The sequence below is a fragment of the Salminus brasiliensis genome, chromosome 24 (genome assembly GCF_030463535.1).
Source record: "Salminus brasiliensis chromosome 24, fSalBra1.hap2, whole genome shotgun sequence".
Taxonomy (NCBI): domain Eukaryota; kingdom Metazoa; phylum Chordata; class Actinopteri; order Characiformes; family Bryconidae; genus Salminus; species Salminus brasiliensis.
The window spans coordinates 20,780,991-20,799,746 of record NC_132901.1 but is presented as its reverse complement, the minus strand read 5'-3'; the positions used below and the strand labels follow the sequence as shown (position 1 = coordinate 20,799,746).

Below are 18,756 nucleotides of genomic sequence, written 5' to 3'. Positions count from 1 at the left end.
TTCTGAATGTTAACTCAGTTCTAGATGTTGTACAGTTTTCTCCGTCATTTTAGAACAATATGTTCATCTTTATCGACACATCTTTTTTTACAGCTTCCTGCTGGATAAATGAAATTGAGGAGTTGTAAGTTGGCTGCTTTGGTGTTGTACTAGCGCTGTGAGGCTAATGTAGCTATCAAATAATGGAAATTCCACTAGTTACACCGAAATTGCACCACAACTGCATGGCAACATCATCAACACACTTGTCCTAAATTATACATAATTGAAAAAAATCTAATAAATAATAAATATAAACTAATCTAAAAAAGGTCCATACTCCAAAAAATGACATACTGAAAATAGCAAACGACTTGTCAGGTTTACTTGATGAATGTTTGTTTGGTCAGTTCAACACGGCTGAGAAAAACACAAATCTTTGGCTCCTGGTTTCATCAATTTGCATTTTGGGTTTGTTACTCCTCTACCTTTACTTCACTACCTGAGTGTTGTCTTCCCCCCGAGACTCCTTCCCTTGGGTGTACACGTCTATTCTACTGCATGATTAATCGCCTGGCCTCATTGTTGTTGGCTATAGGTGTGAGTTACCATTTTCTCTGTTGTTGAGTGAGCTTCTAAAGTGACATGGCACTGCAGAGACTGCACTTGGTCAGAGGTATATCGGAAAGTATTCAGGATTTGAACTTTGTGTTGGACAGTGCTTTATTTATGCCAAATGTTGCAAGTGTACTTTCATATCGCCACTCATATACAACACAACTAAACACCCTCAAGGGCTCCTCCATACTTGTAAAATCCCATGAAAAACATGGAAATCACATGGAATTCATGTGGAATTCGTATTATACAGGAGCATGCAACTCATGCAGCTCATCAGTTTATCAGACTGATAAAGTTGGACCAGAAATTACTAAGATACAGTGGCAGTAACTACATTAGCCCACCTTCCTATGCTGTAAACCTAATCCTGTTCAACAGGGCTTTAGATTGGTAGCTACATTTGGGAAAAGAACATCAGGGTAAAAAGTACCTGACTTTTTACTGAGCTGGGAATATGCATTCCGGAAAGAAATTAATGAAATGGTGGAAAGGCCTAAAATCACTAAGAGTGGTAGAAATCACATTATCCCACCTCCCCATTTAAAATCATATCCTATCTGAACAAGGCTTTAAAGGGATTTCAGGTACATTTGGGAAAAGTACATCAGAGTGCTGGAAAGTTCCTGAATCTTTACAAACCTGGAGCATGTGGTGAAACAATGGATTCGGACAGGCCGAAAAAACAAACAAGCGAGATCAGAAATAATATAATTATCCTACTGTCCCATGTAAAACATCAGAGTGTCGGAAGGTGCCAGAATCTTTACAGACCTGGAAGCATGAATGAAATAGTGGATACACTGGTAAAAACTCCCAATGTAAAACGAATTCTGTCTTAGTAAGGCTTAGATTGGAATTCTGCCACATTTGGGAATATCAGGATACAAATTAGTGCAGAAATGTAAAATATTTATATACAGTTTTCCCTGGAACAAAACCTGGGACTTTTGAAAGCAGAGGAAATCTGACAGTCAGATAAAATGCTGGTGGTCCTGTATCCATATCATAGTTTGGAAAGAATGTGAAATTAGCTCCAGCTTTAGCTGTCACTTCCATTCTTTGCAAGATACAAGCTTTAGGCTTAACAGGGTGGTAATAGATTTCTTATGGTATAAAATTTGATTCGGCAAATCTGTGTCACATGCCGCTTACTTCTTCTTGAGTGTCAGAATATGTATGCGAATATGTGCATGTGTGTCATCATGCAAACTGAAAGCCGGAATTGCTAACAGTATCTCATTAAGCTTTGTAACAGTTGGTTTATTAGTGGACTGAATATCGCTCCAGTGTCGAAACGGGAGGGGGGGTGGGGGGAAGATGTGACCTCTTAACCTTTCTGTCATGGTGCCGCTCGTCTGTGTGGAAAAGTGTAATTGGTTTAGAGTTTCTGAATCTGCCTTTCTGTCGGTGTGTGTATGTGTGTGTCCCTGGGAGTGTAATTAGACAGAGCTCGCTCCCACTTGGCTGATGTGTGCCTGAGAGGCGATGTCTTGCCAAACTGGCCCGTGTGCACTGTGGCAGATGTTGCTGTTTATTGTAATTGCGTCGCCTCGCAGGCGTGGAGTCGGCCTCCGAGCGAAACGGCGGCGTGCACTGCTGTTTCATTTGCTTTTCTGTTCGGTTTCATCTCCTCTGATTTGTTTGTCGAGTCCAAGCTGTTTGCTGGAGCTCCAGTGTCTAGAAGGCAGAAGCCCGAGAGGTGACTGACGCCATTTTTGGCCAGCAGATACTGGCCTTTACAGCTGGCCCGGTTCAGTAATGACCCCCAGAAGTGTCTGATTAAGACACCGACAGATTAGCACTGTAGGCTGCAGTGGAAGGCTCAGAGACACTGCAGGGTTGAACGATACTGAGGGAAACGTCAAATTGTGATATTTAAGGTCCATGAAAGAAGTATTGTGCTTTTGTGAAAAACAAATTTACTCAGATAAACTGATCCCAGATGGAGCTAATTAGCTAATTAGCATGCCAGCAATGAAATGGCTGCATTTAGAAAGCTAATTAAGGCAGCACTTCCATATTCTGGTAGTTTAATGTCACATCAGTGTCGGTTGGATCATCTGAATGAATCTGGGACTGTGATTGGTCAGCATGCTGGCAACATGCCTCATTAGATGCCTCGTTGGCATATTGCAGCCTTATGCTATATCAGTGCTTATACCATGAGAACTGCCACTTTATTAGAAACTTCTACTTTATACTTCCACTCTTTATCCACTTTATTAGAACTGTGAAATGTCCACCTATTGGACAATTTATTAGAAACACCTGCCTTGTACTTCCAGCCACTGACCACTTTATTAGAAACACCCATATTGTACCTCAGCTCACTGGTCACTTTATTAGAAGCACACACCTTGTATTTTCAATTACTGGCCACTTTATTAGAAACATCTACCTTATACTTCCAGCCACTGGCCACTTTATTAGAAACACCCACCTTGTACCTCAACTCACTGGCCACTTTATTAGAAACACCCACCATGGACCTCCACTCACTGGTCACCTTATTAGAAACACCCACCTTGTACTTTCAGTCACTGGCCACTTTATTAGAAACACCCACCGTGTACCTCCACTTACTAGTCACTTTATTGGAAACACTTACCCAGTATATCGATTCACTGACTACTTTTTTGGAGTTAAGGATGGGTTAGGGGTGGTCACCTATTCAAAAATATCCAATCAAGAGCCAACCTGTAGTCAGAAACTGACCACTGATGAACGAATAGAGAATTACCAATGCAAACTGTGCATCAGCAGATGGACTGTTCTAGCTGTACCCCAGCAAGGTGGAGGTGAAAGGTTGGGTTTCTAATGAAGCGGCCAGTGAGTTTATATATGCTGTGTTCAGTACAGTTACACCTTACACCATCTTTTTCAAAGGTTCTTCTACATTACTGAGAACTGAGGAATGAGCTGTATAGGAAGTGCCAAAGTTTGAGCTACGCTATGAGATACTTTCAAAGTATGCGATGCGAGCTCCTATAAAGAATGAATTTCTGACCCCCTGCAGAAGAATTGCCGCTACAGATGCCCTTTTCTTTACGTAATAAATCTGACCCTCTTACATTAACTTCCACACGCCTGTGAATCACTTTATTTTTGCAGCGCTCTGCAAGATTTTCCCAAAATGTACTAACCTCTCTCCGTACGGTTTGTCAGCTCCCATATGGCACAGTCCTGACAGGCCAGCCATTGCAGGATCCAGATTGGTCTGCTGGACGGATATAAACGCGACGCTAGGTGGCATTTATAATGTAAATGGTTTCTGCTCATTCCAAGACCTTATGTCAGCTTTCCTCCTCTTTCTTTCTTTTTTTCTTCATGTTATATTTTTTGCACCTTCGTACAGTAATAGATGTGTGGAAGGTTCCGCTGGACGCTCTATTACACCAACACTCTTTGAAAAACAGCTTCTGGAGTTCAGAGGGTTGGGCGGCTGCTCTTTTGTAATGGATTTTTCCAACAGAAGCCTGATAAACCGGCTTGTGGAAGCTGTAGTGGGGGATAATGAGGTGTAGGGCTTTGCTGGTATTGCTTAGGGTTGGGTGTGTTTTCCTTTCTTTCCGAAATCAACTGCAATCAAATGACCTATGGTCCGGTCACAAAGGCTATCCTTTTTAGCTGATACTGTTGCAGGGTTGGACAATTAGTATTACAGAGCATTAACAAAACCTGGATTCTGGCTAAAAAAATGTCTTATTGTTCATTTATTTTTGGTCAGGGTCACAGGGGGTCTGAAATCTACTGGGAACTACTGGGTGCAAGGTAAAAGAAATACCCCTGGACAAGGTACCAGTCCAAACAATAAATATTGAGCTATAAATGTAAAAACAAATGGCACAAAAATGAGTTTTAGGCAAATTAAAAGTAGGTTGCATACCTCTAACGTAGGCAGCATTAAACCTTAGCTTTAGTATTAAGCCTTCTAGGGAGCAGGAAATTCATGAGAGCTATGGAGTTTCTAGCTATGTTTACAGAGCATAGAAAGCAAAAGGCGCGTCAGACTTGGGGTCAAGGTTCCACTACATTAAAATTTGCATAGTTTTTTTGTCTAAAAAATGTACAGTCCATTCCTCTCTAGAGAGGCCGCCTTGTGCTTGTTCAGTCTCTCATCATTTCAAAACTTGACTACTGCAACTCTCTTCTAGCTGGTCTCCCCCTGCACACCATCAGACCCCTGCAACTTATCCAGAATGCAGCGGCACGGGTCGTCTTCAATGTTCCTAAATTCAGCCATGTCTCTCCACTGCTGCTTTCTCTCTTCACTGGCTTCCTGTAGCTGCTGCCCACATCAGATTCAAAACCCTGATGCTGGCCTACAAAGCCAAGAACGGACCAGCCCCTCCGTACTTAATGGCAATGGTCAAAAGCCGATCTGCACCAAGAGCCCTTCGAGCTTCAAGTACGGCTCGGCTCGACCCGCCATCCCTCAAAACCCACGGAAGACAAGTGTCCAGACTTTTTTCTGTCCTGCACGGAAGTGGTGGAACGAATGTCTTTAAACGCAGACTGAAGACCCACCTCTTCAGAGAATACCTAGGCGAATAGTAGAGTGGTCACCCTATTGACTTGTGTCTCGTAGAGTCTAAACTTGGAGGTGTCTTTGAATTTTAGCCTTTTCAAACTTTTTCTTGGGTAAAAAGCAAAGCACTTTTGTAAGTCGCTCTGGATAAGAGCGTCTGCTAATTGCCGTAAATGTAAATGTACAGTTTTTGCATGCCAGCAACAGCATGTATGTGAGTGCACTGGAGCTCCTCACACATGTGGAAAATGCTAGAAGTCTTGTGTTAGTGGTAGTTGTTCACAAGTCTGATTGCCTGTGTCTAAAAGCTGTTCCTGAGTCTAGTGGTTCACACTGCTGTACCATCTCCCTGATGGCAGGAGTGTGAGAATACTGTTAGGGGAGGGTTGTGTCCTAAATGATGTTGTGTGTGCTCTTCTGATGACCCTGGTGTGATAAATGCCCTGCAGCTATGCTCCTCTGATGGCTCTGAAGTCTTTACCTCCCTCTGGAGAGCCTTTCAGTCCAGTTTAGAGCAGTTCCCACACCAGATTGAGCTGCCCTGTGGTGAGAATGCTCTTGATGGGATCCCTGTAGAAGTTGAAGCTAAGAAGTTGAATTGGCAGGCCAAACTTTTCCAGCCTTTTTCCACTTGTACAGGAAGTGCAAATGCTTCTGTAACTTCATTCCCTTATGAGATGTACTGTGTGACTAGTTGAGATCTTTGCTGATGTGAGTAGTGAGGAATTTGAAGGTGTTCGACTTCTGCTTCTCAGTGGCCCACTCAGAGTTCATGTAGAAATGGGTAGAGACCCACCAGAGTTGGAAAGGCAGTGTTCACGCATACTCAAACGAACCACTCCAGAGGTTGTCTACAAACGGGCCGAGAGCCACCAGAGTTAGAAAGGCAGGGTTCACATCAGAGTTTGTATAGAAACAGGTCGAGACCCACCAGAGTTGGAAAAGCAGGGTTCGCACTAGAGCTTGTCTACAAACGGGCCGAGAACCACCGGAGTTGGAAAGGCAGGGTTTACACCAGAGTTTGTATAGAAATGGGTTGAGATCCACCAGAGTTGGAAAGGCAGTGTTCACGCTTACTCTAACGAACTGCTCCAGAGCTTGTCTACAAACAGGTCGAGACCCACCAGAGTTGGAAAGGCAGGGTTCACACCAGAGTTTGTATAGAAACAGGTCGAGACCCACCAGAGTTGGAAAAGTGGCGTTCATGCTTACTCTAACGAATTGCACCAGAGTACGTGTAGAAAAAGGATTGAGATCATTTTTATAAACAACCTCTTCTTGATCATTCAGAATACATTATCAGAGATTTCAGGCTACGCAGCTCGGGTATCAACAATCTCTAATATCTATATTAATATCTTCGGATTGACCGTTGTCATTCTGTGTGAAGTTCCATGCATGCACAGTCCAAATCAGGCAGGTGACACAGATCGGATCAGGTAGCAACACAACAAGAGCTGGAATTTTTAAGTGCAGGTCTGTAGGGGGAGTGTGTGGGGAGTGGGGGAGTTGAGGGGAGGGGGGCAAATCATGCTTAGTGTTTTTCCTGCTCCCAACACACCTGATCCAACTCATTAACAAGCCCCTCCTTAGTTGAATTGGGAGTCTTCCAGCAGGAAAACATTAAACACGAGTGCAGGACAGGGGGTACTAGCGGACAAGATTTGGGAAACACTTTCATCCTTTCTAGAGTAGCTGCACCTGCCCACAGCCGGCATTAAGACTCTCTCCAAAATACAAAAATTGAGTTTTCACTGAGTTGAGAAATACAGGAGGTCTACAACGCTGTAATCAAATATAGAGGTACACTCGCTAAGACAGGAGCTGAGGTAGTCATGTAGGGACCCCAGAGTCTCCAAAATCTGCCTTAAGGCCCAGTTCTATTGCCTCTTCTCCAGCTGTAGATCCAAAACCACAAAGCTGTGTGGGCAGTCAGATTTCCTCTACCTTCAGATAACTCTTTTAGCTTCTACCAGATTAAGGCCAAAAGCAATAGCCTGTTGTTGCCAACTGGGAAATGTACACTATATGGACAAAAGTTTTGGGACACCTACTCATTCCTTGTTTCTTCAAGGGTAAAATCAAGGATATTATAAAAGTGTTTGTCCTGATTTTGTTGGAGTAACTGTCTCTACTGTCCAGGCAAGCATTGTTGTGAGGATTTAATCGCATCCAGTGATGTAAGCGTTTGTAAGGTCATGAAGTTGGGTGATCACCACCCCACCTCATCAACACCCCAGCTCGCCAACCTCCAGAAAGTATTGGATGGAGCACAATTCCACTGCTCCACAGCTCAGTGCTATTGTGCCAATAGGTTTGGTGTGTGTGTGTATTTGCACATCTGGGTCAGCAATTGGTGCAACTTAAAATAGCTGAATGCATCCATTAGAAAGCAGTGTCCGCAAAAATTTGGACATAGGGTGCTCCATCCTTCAACACAGCTCTTACTGGAACCGAATGTGGGTTCTTCTACAGTATGGCATCTCTCAAGGAACCATTTTTAAGAGTATACTGGAGCTTACTGGAGTACTAATGTGCAGTCGCTAGTGTGCAGTATATTGTGGGTGATCTCAGTCTGACAGTTCAGAGGGCTTTCTTCTGGCTTTATGTTCCACTGGAACAGATGGCACAGCTCAGTGTATGGTTTTTTAACATACAGGCGCATCCACTATTAATAGCTGTTTGGTCAAATGTGAAAGTGTGTTGTCTGATGCAATGTGTTTTCATCTCACAGCTTCCTTCAACCTCTTCCTTCTGAATTCCCAACCGCAGCCCTGTCTCACACCACTAATTCCTTCCCTTCACACTTGCGGCAGCGAAAAAGGACTGCGGCACGCTGCTGTTGTCCTGATCCACTGGTGATGAAACTCTGATTAAGTGTTGATAGTTTCTGCTTATGGAAGATCATGCGCTATGTATCCAGGACCTCAGTGAAGGACAATAAGAAAAGAAATATACTGAAAAAATACTGATTTAAAAAAGTAGTTGAGGGTTTGGAGGGTACTTTTGCGGTCTGTCCACAGGCTTCTGATGATGTTCAGGTCGGGGGGTTGTGAGAGTCATGACAAAACTTTCAGCTTGGACCTCTTGAGGTAGTCTGTTGTGGATTTTGAGGTGCGTTTAACATCATAGACCAACCAACTCGTCAGTACTCTCCACGTAGTACTCACTAATGCGAGTATTACTCTCCTCCAGGAGCATTACTGTCACATGCAATGCTCCTGCCACCAATGCAGCGTCACCAGAAAGTGCCAGGTACCCAGCTGTGATATATCGCCCAGCAGGTGCACATGCATTGCACTGAAGTTAGCATTGTATGTGGGGGAAGAAAAAGAGACATTTACCCACCTGGAGAGAGCAAGGCTGATTGTGCTCTCTCTGGCTCCAGCTGCTGATGGCAGGCAGCATTACCCAGTATGTGAACCATCACTCCTTGGGTCATAGTAGGAGCACCTCAGTCCACTGGAGCGCTAAAGGTTTGTTCAAAACTGACTCAAACTAGCCCACTATTATGTAATGTCTCTGTGTCCCAATACTTTTCTCTCTATAGTGTCTCTTGTTTGGTCCAGATCAGATTTGGTCTAAGGCACACCTGCTATTTTGGTTTGTTCTCAGGCTGTATTCTGCATGCAGGTTCAATTATGCTAACTGATTTACGCTGGCTTTGATAACTTGTTAGCTACATTAGTCTCATAGCTACCATTCTACCTTCAGACCCCAATATTATATAAAATATATTTGTGCTGAGGGAGAATATGTGTCAAGTGACTTCAGTCTGATCATTCGCAAAACTGTTATGGACAAAAGTATTGGGACACCTGCTCATTCATAGTTTCTTCCAAAATCAAGAGTATTAGAAAAGCCTTTATCCTGCTTTTGTTAAAGTAACCATCTCTAAACTTCAGGGATGGCTTTCTACTACATTTTGGAGGAGCATTGCTGTAAGGGTTTGATTGCATTCAGCCACAAGATTGTCAGTATTGGATGGAGCACCATCCATCATTCCAGAGAACACAGTTCCACTGCTCCACAGCTCAATACTTAGCCCTCACCTGGCATTAGGTATGGTGCCAACAGGTTCATGATGTTTATCTGCTCTAGAGTCCTATTCTCCAATGGGAGAATTGCAATGGGTGCAACCTAAAGTAGCTGAATGCATTCATTAGATGGGGTTTCTGTAAACATTTGGACACATCGTTTTCAGTGTAACAGCCAGCATTGCTAGTCTTTTTAGAAGCACATACAGCCTAGGAAACATATATATTGCCTAGAAACTGATTGAAAGCCTCAGATTTGGTGTAGTCAGACAGCGAGAAGCCAGCTGTCAAGCTTTGCCGCTAAATACATGATAAAACGGAGCTGGCTGCTAACGCTACCCCGAGGCATATATACTGAGAGTTACATAAGACAGTAGCTTTCAGCATACAGTGCCAGACATGTGGGTGTCACAGTGAAGAGGGGTCTCTCTCTCTTGCGCACACACACACACACACACACACACACACACACACACACACTCTCTCTCTTTTCCTCTTTCTCTTTCTGCTTGCTCGGACTCTGGCTTGTAGCCAGCTGTTGTGATGTCTCCAGATTGCTGCTTTGCTAGTATGCTCGAGCCAGCACCAGCAGGCTGAGGAGCTGTCAAAAGAATTAGCCTGCCGCTCACTTATCCATGCATGGCGTTCCACCCTGTGGCAAAGCCCAACCACTGCATATGGCACTACGAGGGGAAAGAATGAACGAGAGAGAGAGAGAAAGAGAGAGAGGAGAAAGACCCAGAAACAAATCATGCATAGCATAAAGACCAGAAGAACCCGAGCAGGGTACAATTAACACCCTCTGGCCTTCTACAGACGTTCATACGGAGGAGAAGTTCCACAGTTTCAGTCAGTAGAGGAGCTAGGTGTGCTTTACACCGTCAATGATTGAACTGCGTTCTCAGAGCAACTTTTTGGATGCAAGATATGAAACTTTGAAGACACTATGAAGTATATATATGTATATGCCCTTATGTATGCAATAAATCTGACTCTTTTTTTAAGATTTTAAGATTGACTAAACTTTTTTAAGGTTTAGAAAAAAAAGGAAAAAAAATAAAAAAAAAGAATGAAAGAAAGAACGGAAAGAAGGAAGGAATTAAAAAAACAAATATGAAAGAAACAAAAGAGGAGAAAGAAAGAAAGAGTAATAAAAGACAAGTAAGGTATGTATTCATAAATACATAAAGTAGATATAAATAAATGTAGACATAAATAAATAAAGATTGAGAGAAATAAAGAATAAAGTAAGAAAGATGGGAAGTGTGGTATAAAGAAAAAAGAGAGAAAGAAAGAAAGAAAGAAAGAAAGAAAAAAGAAAGCATGTGAAAACCAAAAAAATATATAAAGTTATGAAGGTAAAGAAAGAGAAGAGGAAGGGATTAAGGAAGACATGAAAAAAGAAACATAAATGGACAGAAAAAAAGAACGAAAGAAGAAGAAAGTTTCTCTTCTTGTGTTTTAAAGTGTTTTAAAGGAGAAAAATGAAAATAAGAGCCAGAAAAAAGGAAAAAAGGAAAATAAGAAATAAGTAAAGAGATAAAAAAAACAAAGTAAGAAAAAGTTGAAAAAAACTTTGTCACTATACAAATACAGCTCTCCAGTGCAGGATAGGTAGGACATACAGGAGTGCAAGGACCGTAGATATAATAATACTAAATGACACAAATACAAATATGTGTATGTGCAAATGTGTTCCTGAAGGCTGGGTGATTAAGGTCCAAACGAAGTTACTAAACTAACTGTAAATAGAATAGATATGTAGAGCAGTGATGGATGTGGTGTGAAATTAAATGAAGAGTAAACACTGAGTTCAGGAGTGTGGGTAGGCCAGTCTGGTGTAGTAAACAGCATCTCGTACGTAAACAGAGTGCGCAGTGCAGGAATACAGAGCTGCGGCACAAAGAAATGAGTAAATGAGTAAATAAATGAAAAAGAAAGTGTGATAAAAATTGAAAACAAAAATAAAAAAGAAAGAAAAAAAGAATTAAATAATAAATACATAAAGAAAAATAAAGTAAGACAGAAAAAAGAAAGTCAAATAAATAAATAAGGACTAATATAAAGAATACAAAAATGATGGAATAAAAACTGAGGATGTAAAACAGCTGAATCTAAAATACTCCAGCATTCAGGCTAAATATGAGAGCAGTCAGATAATAACTGAGAACTGCGCAAGTCAAGTCAGATTGTGTGTGTGTGTGTGTGTGTGTGTATGTGTGTGTGTAAAGGGGGTAGTAAATGATGCAGTGTTCCTTCTGTTGGGGAGAAAAAAAACAAAACAAAAAACAGACAGATTTTAATTAAACAGACGAAGCAGTTTGTTTCCTCCCCGTGTCCCAAGCATCCTCCCTCACGCTCTCCTGTTTAATTATCCCGCTGCTCTCCCGCCGCAGGAGAGGAGAAGGTGTGCGCTGTGGATGCAGATGGTCAGAAAGGTGCCGGCCAGGCCAGGCGTGTCCACTCCCCTAATGAAATCTGACAGAGTGCAGGTCAAACTCGGGAAGTGACAAGTTTTCTTAACACAAACAAGACCCAATTTTCCCAAAAGTGTCCCACCACAGTTTTCCCTCACCTTTCCTGCTTCTGACAGCGGCATGTAAATAATTACCCTGATCAGAGACCCCTCCGTGACTGGACCACACCAGCTTCCACAGGGTTGAGCTTTGTCTGATTGATACGTCTGTCTGATATTGTCGCTATCCCTCAAAAACATGAGACTCACCAGTTAAAGAGCCTCAGTATCCCAGAGCACAGTTGTTACAACCAAAAACACATACAGTCGTGTGCAGAATTTAGTACATATAATTTTTTCTTTAAAAAAAAAAAAAGAAAAAAAAGAATTGGGACAGGACCAAAGTGGGCCAGACAAAGACCAGGACCGATGAATCTTGAGTCTAGCCCTTGAGTCCAGCCTCGTGAGTTTTCTTTTATTTTTGACAGCAAAGGTCTCCTCCTTGCACACCTCCCATTAAGATCAAACTAGCTCTGTCTCTTTCTGATGGTAGATGCTTTACTTTGTCACCAGCTGTGGTGAGAGAGCAACCTGTAGGTCCTGTAATGACATTTTAGGACAGTTGAAGACTTCTTCACTCATCTTGAGGTCTGTGTTTGGGCTTAACTTGCTAGGCTGGCCTGATCTGGACATGTTGGCACTTGATGGTAAATGATTTAGGGGACAGTGGAACAGCTGATTTCTAACTGTTCTAACTGGTCAGGACTCATCTGCATCTATATTTCAGATGGCACTCTGCTACTACAATCCTAAAGATCTGAAGTTGATCTGAATCTTAAAAGCGGATATCTGATCCATGAAAAATGCCTGGATCACCCGAGTCACCTGGATCAGATTGGAACATCCCTATTATTTATCAAGTTACTGAGATATTACACAAAAATACACCTGAACACTCGTTTAGCAAACAGAAAGACAGCCAATGAGTCAATGGCAATTTTCTTACCTTCAAATGTTTCCTTAAATTGGAGTGTTAGGGTCTTTTGAAGCTGAGAGAATCTTTACTGCTGCTGGAAGAATTTGCTCACATTTTTATCAAATTTGATCTATTTTCATAATGCATGCTGTGCTGATATGGCACCTACAAACTCATCATTTTCCACGGGGGTTGGGGGTGCCGCCATAACTTATGGTCGTTTTCATCTACAGCATCTTGTACTCTGTTACCGCAGTTAGCCAGACAGTAATTATCATACAAATGAGTCAACATAAGCCTCTGAACAAGCTGCCTTATTAAGAGCTGCCCTGCTCATGACACCTGATGTATGTAATATAACAATGAGTCGTTGGCTATGTTTTCATTATGAAAGCCGCAACGGTTCAGCTGGTTTGCTGGTACTAAAAAATGTTTTTGGAAAATTGCTGTGCTAGGATTGCACCCTCAGACTCATGATTCTCCACCGGGGGGCACTGTTACGCTCAACTAGCTTGGTTTGTGTCACAAAAGAGAAAGAAATCCAGGGCCAGCCACATCACCTGCCTCTTACAAACACATGCTGGGTCACTCTATTGCAAACAAACTGGGTAAGAGTAGTGACCCTTTTTTACGGCTGTAATGTATCCCTGCTAGTGTTTCTAAACTGTACCTGTAATCCAATTACTTACTTTCACACTGTATCTGTTACAGATTACTTAGTGTTTTGCTTTTATGTATTCTTTTACTACCCAACACTTAATAGAGTTATTCTTTTCTGCAATACTTTGACAGAATTACAAATGCAGGCAAGGCTGGAGGCTAAAAAACAAGACGTGCAAAGCTTTTTTTTCCCGCAGGAGTTCAGACTTCTCCTTGCTGGAACACAGAAATAGTGTTGTTGCTGTTAGTCAGTGGTGTGTCCTGAAAGCTGGATGATCAGTGTTATCTGGTTGATTTCACAACTGGGCTGCCGTTAAGCACAAGTTACTCTCCAAAATGAAACTTTTTATTTATTTATTTATTTTTATCACTTTAGAAACACAGAATAGAAACACATGCTAATTCAAACCAGTTTATTTTCTGACAGTGCGTCGACTGAGTAACAGAGTTGAAAGTAACAGGGTTGAGTTTTTATTATAAACTTAACAAATGCTCAAAAAAGTTAGTTAGCATCCACGCTAATGCCATGAGGTCATCAGGCTGAATTGTGTAGTATTTTACCCAAATATTTGTGCAATGAATACAATAAATACCAGTTGATAATTGGTGTAACGGGGTTGTACTTCAACACTGACTCAGTATCACATTGTCCAACTATCTATCCATCCATGATATTATCTGCTTCCTCCTGGTTAGCGTGGCAGATCCTACTCAGAATCACTGGATGCAAGGCAGGAATACATCCTGGACAAGGTGCCAGTCCAGGCTACCACCCACACCCATTCACTTACACCTAGGTGGCAATTTAGTACTTAGACAATGACTTTGACTGTCAGTCAGCAGGTAGTGTGTGGGCCACACAGCTTCACGAGCCTGAGATCACGGGTTCGATCCTTGCTTCGGTTGTTGACTTTTCCAAGTTGCCTCTAGGTGGTACCCTGTGGTGGTGATTGTCCAGGGGATATTCCTGCTTTGCACCAAATGATCCTGGGTAGATTCACTGTTACCTTGACTGGGAGGCATTGGCTACCTAGAGTGCTGACTAGGAAACGTATGGACCGACCAAAAGACCTTCTGGACACTACATGCAAAACCACTATTTCCTAATTAAAGTGCAGAATATAAAACTGCATAAACAAATCAAACACATGAGCCCATCAAACACCTCTAAAACAACGAATGGCACATCTTTGAAATTATACCTAGTCCAGGACAAGACATAATAATAATAATAATAATAATAACCACTAAAAGGGTTCTTGTGAAGGGTTCTGCCTTCTTTAATAAAGGCAGTTGTTCTACACATTTCTACCAGAAGAAAGACTCAATGTTGGCAAGTTAGAACTGTTGATTGTCTTTGGCGTAGGTCCTGTAGTCAGCCCAGGTCTTGCACCACTGGGACTCTCGCAGATCTTGCAACAGCAAAAAATGTGTAATTCGAGATCTTTTAACACAGCTGGAGGCTGGAGATTGGCTGAAGAAAGGTGACGTTGCATTAGAGTCTCCTTGTAGAACTTTCGCTTGAGCTTTCATAACCAAGTCAACAGTTCTGATGCTTAAATGGTCCATTGTCTCGTTAAAACGTTCTTCAAATTGGTGAAACCTTTGGTAGATGGCTTTGCATGGCACCAAAAAGGGTTCCTTTGTCATTATCAGTCAGAGAACCTTGTTTAAGTACTACTTAATACCATTTTTGGAGCATGCTGTTTGAGCTTTCAGTGCATTAATAAGTAATGAAAAAGCAGCTGATCTCTATGAGACTGTTTTTGAAAGCCAATGGCCAGGCTTTTGCAGACCTCTGTCCCTTGGGGGCCATGTGTGGGGTGGATTCTAAATGCAATAAACAAAATAAATTGATTTATTTCTGTGCATCCCAGTCCATTTTCCATTTATTTATCTGCGAACAGTTCTAAATGACAGTAATGCCGCCATAACTTACGGTACAAGGCCGTTTTTATCTCCAGCATCTCGTACTCTGTAACCCCAGTTAGCCAGGCAGTAATTATCCTATGAATCAGTCAACAGAACTCGTGTGGCCTCTGAACAAGCTGCCTTATTAAGTCTGCTGAGCTGCCCTGCTCATGACACCTGATGTATGTAATCTAACAATGAGTCGTCGGCTATGTTTTCATTATGTAAAACACGGCACGGGCTGCGGCGCTCTTAGCAGGGCGCTCACGTTTTCACCGTTTGCTGGTACAGATGTGGTGCTGGGCTTTTGAAAGGCAGCTCCAAGATTACTCCATCTCGGCGGCGTAGCCTCCAATATCAGGATTGTCTCCAGGCGTTTCCGTGCTAGACGGCTTGTTTACTTCCATTTAGGAGTTTGTATATACAGTACGTGGAGAAGAGGGAAAGACAGCTTGAATTCCAAGTAGGGCTGAATTATGGATGATGCCTCAGAGCTAACTCCGCCTGTTCTTAATGTTGAACATATATTTGCTGTATTCCTGCGGCGGCTGTAATTCGGATGGGACATGACACCATGGGTCATAGCCGTGTCGTGACGGGCATGTGACAGTCTACGCTATCCTCCTTGCTGAGAGGACGCATGTCTATGAGTGGTTAGCGTTCCAGCAAGCTAGTCCTTTCGCTCCCTTTCACCACAATGACAAGAGTAACCCCCCTTAATGATATCTAAAGAATAGCACCGCCGCTTCAACCACCCCGTCACGCACAATTAGATGTCTTTGTTTGAATCATAGCACAGTGGTATGTGAACAATGCTTGAACACGTCAAACACAAATGAGCTTGCCATGCCACAACTTGTCTGATTGATCTTAATAATCATCATTATACAATAAATACCAATTGATAATGGGTGTAACAGGGTTGTACTTTGACCATTATAAGCACATATAAAGTAGATGAACAGTGATTTCGTCTGGCTTTAGGTTTAATAAAAAAGTTCACTGTCCACTCTGTCATTAGAGCTGTCAATCATCTCAAAACATTTTATAGCATTTATTATTTGCTAAAATCTGACTGTAAAAACTTTACTCTTCCCATTAAAAGGCTTTCTTATGACTATATCTAATAATTAAACGGGCTGTTTTTTGTACTGTGTCTTTAAGACTAAACTCCGAAATTGGCTGTCTTGTATTGCGCCTCACTTCCAAAAGCAGCCCAGACTGGAACTCTCCTCATAACCTTGGTGTGAATGGGTAATTTAGGCATGCAGTTGGCACAGTGCTAACTGGTGTTCATTTGTTTCCATTACTTGTTAGCTTCAGTAGCCCTTGTAGCTCCAGCACAGAACTTAAGGAGCAAACTTTAAGGACCAGAAATGTCTTGTGTGACTGGCTATATGAGGGGTGGAAAGTGTGCAAATCGGATTGTTTGGCTGAACTACTTAATATTGCTGTGTTTTTTGCTTGTTTTAAGCCATCGGGTCTTTATTGCAAATATTCATCATACCCACAGTCCAGTGAAGCTGGTCCATTGATTGTCCACTTTTTCTACTTGAAGAAGCTTTTAGTATTTTTAGAGCAATTGTGGAATCCTCATGCTTGAACTAAGCTTAATGAAATAGTTCAAATCTAACTTAACTCCTGATCTCTGTTCCTGGCCTGCAGATGCTACCATCCTGAGCTACGACGGCAGTAAGTTCATGAAGATCCAGTTGCCAGTGGCGATGCACACTGAGGCCGAGGACGTGACGTTGAGATTTCGGTCACAGAGGGCCTATGGCGTGCTCATGGCAACCACGTCCCGGGACTCGGCCGATACCCTGCGACTGGAGTTGGAGACCGGACGCGTCCGCCTGACTATTAATCTAGGTAGCACCATTTAGATGCATATACCTGATTACACACACTGTATGACACTGTATGAAGGTCATTAGAGCCTGTGTCACATAAACACATCTGTACTGACACCTACAGTCAAATAATGGAAAATCTCATGTACTGATGTTGTTCTCTACATTATGGCTACAAATGCTACAGACAGAACAATGGGAATTATCTCAAAACCTACTGAGCTGCTTTGCTGCTCGAAACTCGAAGCAGCTGGACTTTAAATTCTACATGTTCCAACCTAATCTCTAATTTACAGCATCTGTTTCATCATTTATAATAGAATAACATGAACTTGGATCTACACCAATCACATTCTAACAATACAAGTCTGAAGACATGTATGAGAGACTGTCTCCATGGCTTGTGGTTATCCACTATGCTATGCTAGATATGGCAGGTAGAAATTAGGTTGATTAACGCAAAAGTGTTCCTGTAAGCAGACCAGAATCTCATTAAGCAATGTTTTAGTACCTAGAATAAAGAAACCCAGAGAACCAAGAAAGCAAGAATGTGAACTATATGTATGCAACAGTAATAATTGTAAAATAAGTAAAAATAATTTTTCTGCTTTGTGAGGTACAGAAATCCAACTAAAATGTGAAACATGTAATGTATTATTGGGCAGTTGAGTTTGTAGGTAGAATTTCTAGAATTTATACAACCTGTATTTTATATAGCAGGTATAATACAAGCAATTGTAGGTCCACATTGGTAAAGATTGGTACATCATTAAGACCAGTACCCATGGAAGTAAAGAAATAATAAAGAGAACAAGGTCATAAAAGTAAAAGCTACAAATACAATAAGGGATTAGGGAATGTAAAGTGTTATTGGCCTTATTACAAATAACTAAGGAAATAAAAACATTTGAATTTAAATGAAGCAGATCATTTCAGAAATGACAAATAGAAAAGTACAACCAACTTCTTGGGCCGTAATGCAGTTTAGGCCTATGAGCCCTGATGAAGCCTAGTTGATCAGAAGATCTATATATGTTAGGACCGTTAATTAGGGGCCTTAAAAAAGTTTTATTGAGTTCACTGATTGACATTTTGACCTTGGTACAGTAAGCTGTTGCGTTGAAAAAACAAATTAAAATATTGGAAAAAGAGTGTCATTTCTGACATAACTAGTAATTGCAAAGTTGTTCAGGTCAGAGGACTGAACCAAACTGTACTCCTTGTTCATCTGTAGACTAAATTTTAAGATCTAAAATAAATCTATGTAGCTTTGAGCACTGTATCGCCCCCAAAGGATTATTTGCATAAAAGCTTGTGCACTTCAGCAGAATCATAATCTCTAACATTTTATCAAATTAACAAACAATATCAGACAAAGTGCTTTTGAGGTATTACAATAAACGTGAGACTGAGACTGCTATTATTGCTCAATAAAAAGATCATATAGTAGTTTTAAAAATTATTATGTAGAACTTTGTGAAGGTCAATTATTCTGATTTGAATGCCACAGAAATTCAACCAAAAATTAAATATTCTATAGAACTTTGGGTAATTAGGTATAGGGGTAGTAGTTTAAGTTATAAAATAATTAAAATAATATTATAAATATAGAGTATTATAATACTGCAAGTTATTTAAATAGTATACATAAACAGTTGAGTATAAACAATATGCTTTATACATGATTGATTTAAATACTACACAAATATCTAATTACTCAAAGGTTGGATTTGGGTTGG

At 41.4% G+C, this 18,756-nt stretch overlaps 1 protein-coding gene across 20 annotated transcripts in view; it reads left to right on the top strand.

Annotated features, from left to right (window-relative positions):
* LOC140547029 (neurexin-1a-like) overlaps positions 1–18,756 on the top strand; it is a 495,217-nt gene that overhangs the window by 197,574 nt on the left and 278,887 nt on the right. For all 20 annotated transcript variants that reach the window (XM_072670538.1, XM_072670515.1, XM_072670531.1 and 17 more), the window contains one exon: positions 16,833–17,036. In XM_072670538.1, coding sequence (XP_072526639.1) covers positions 16,833–17,036 — 204 coding nt within the window. The remainder of the gene's footprint in view (positions 1–16,832; positions 17,037–18,756) is intronic.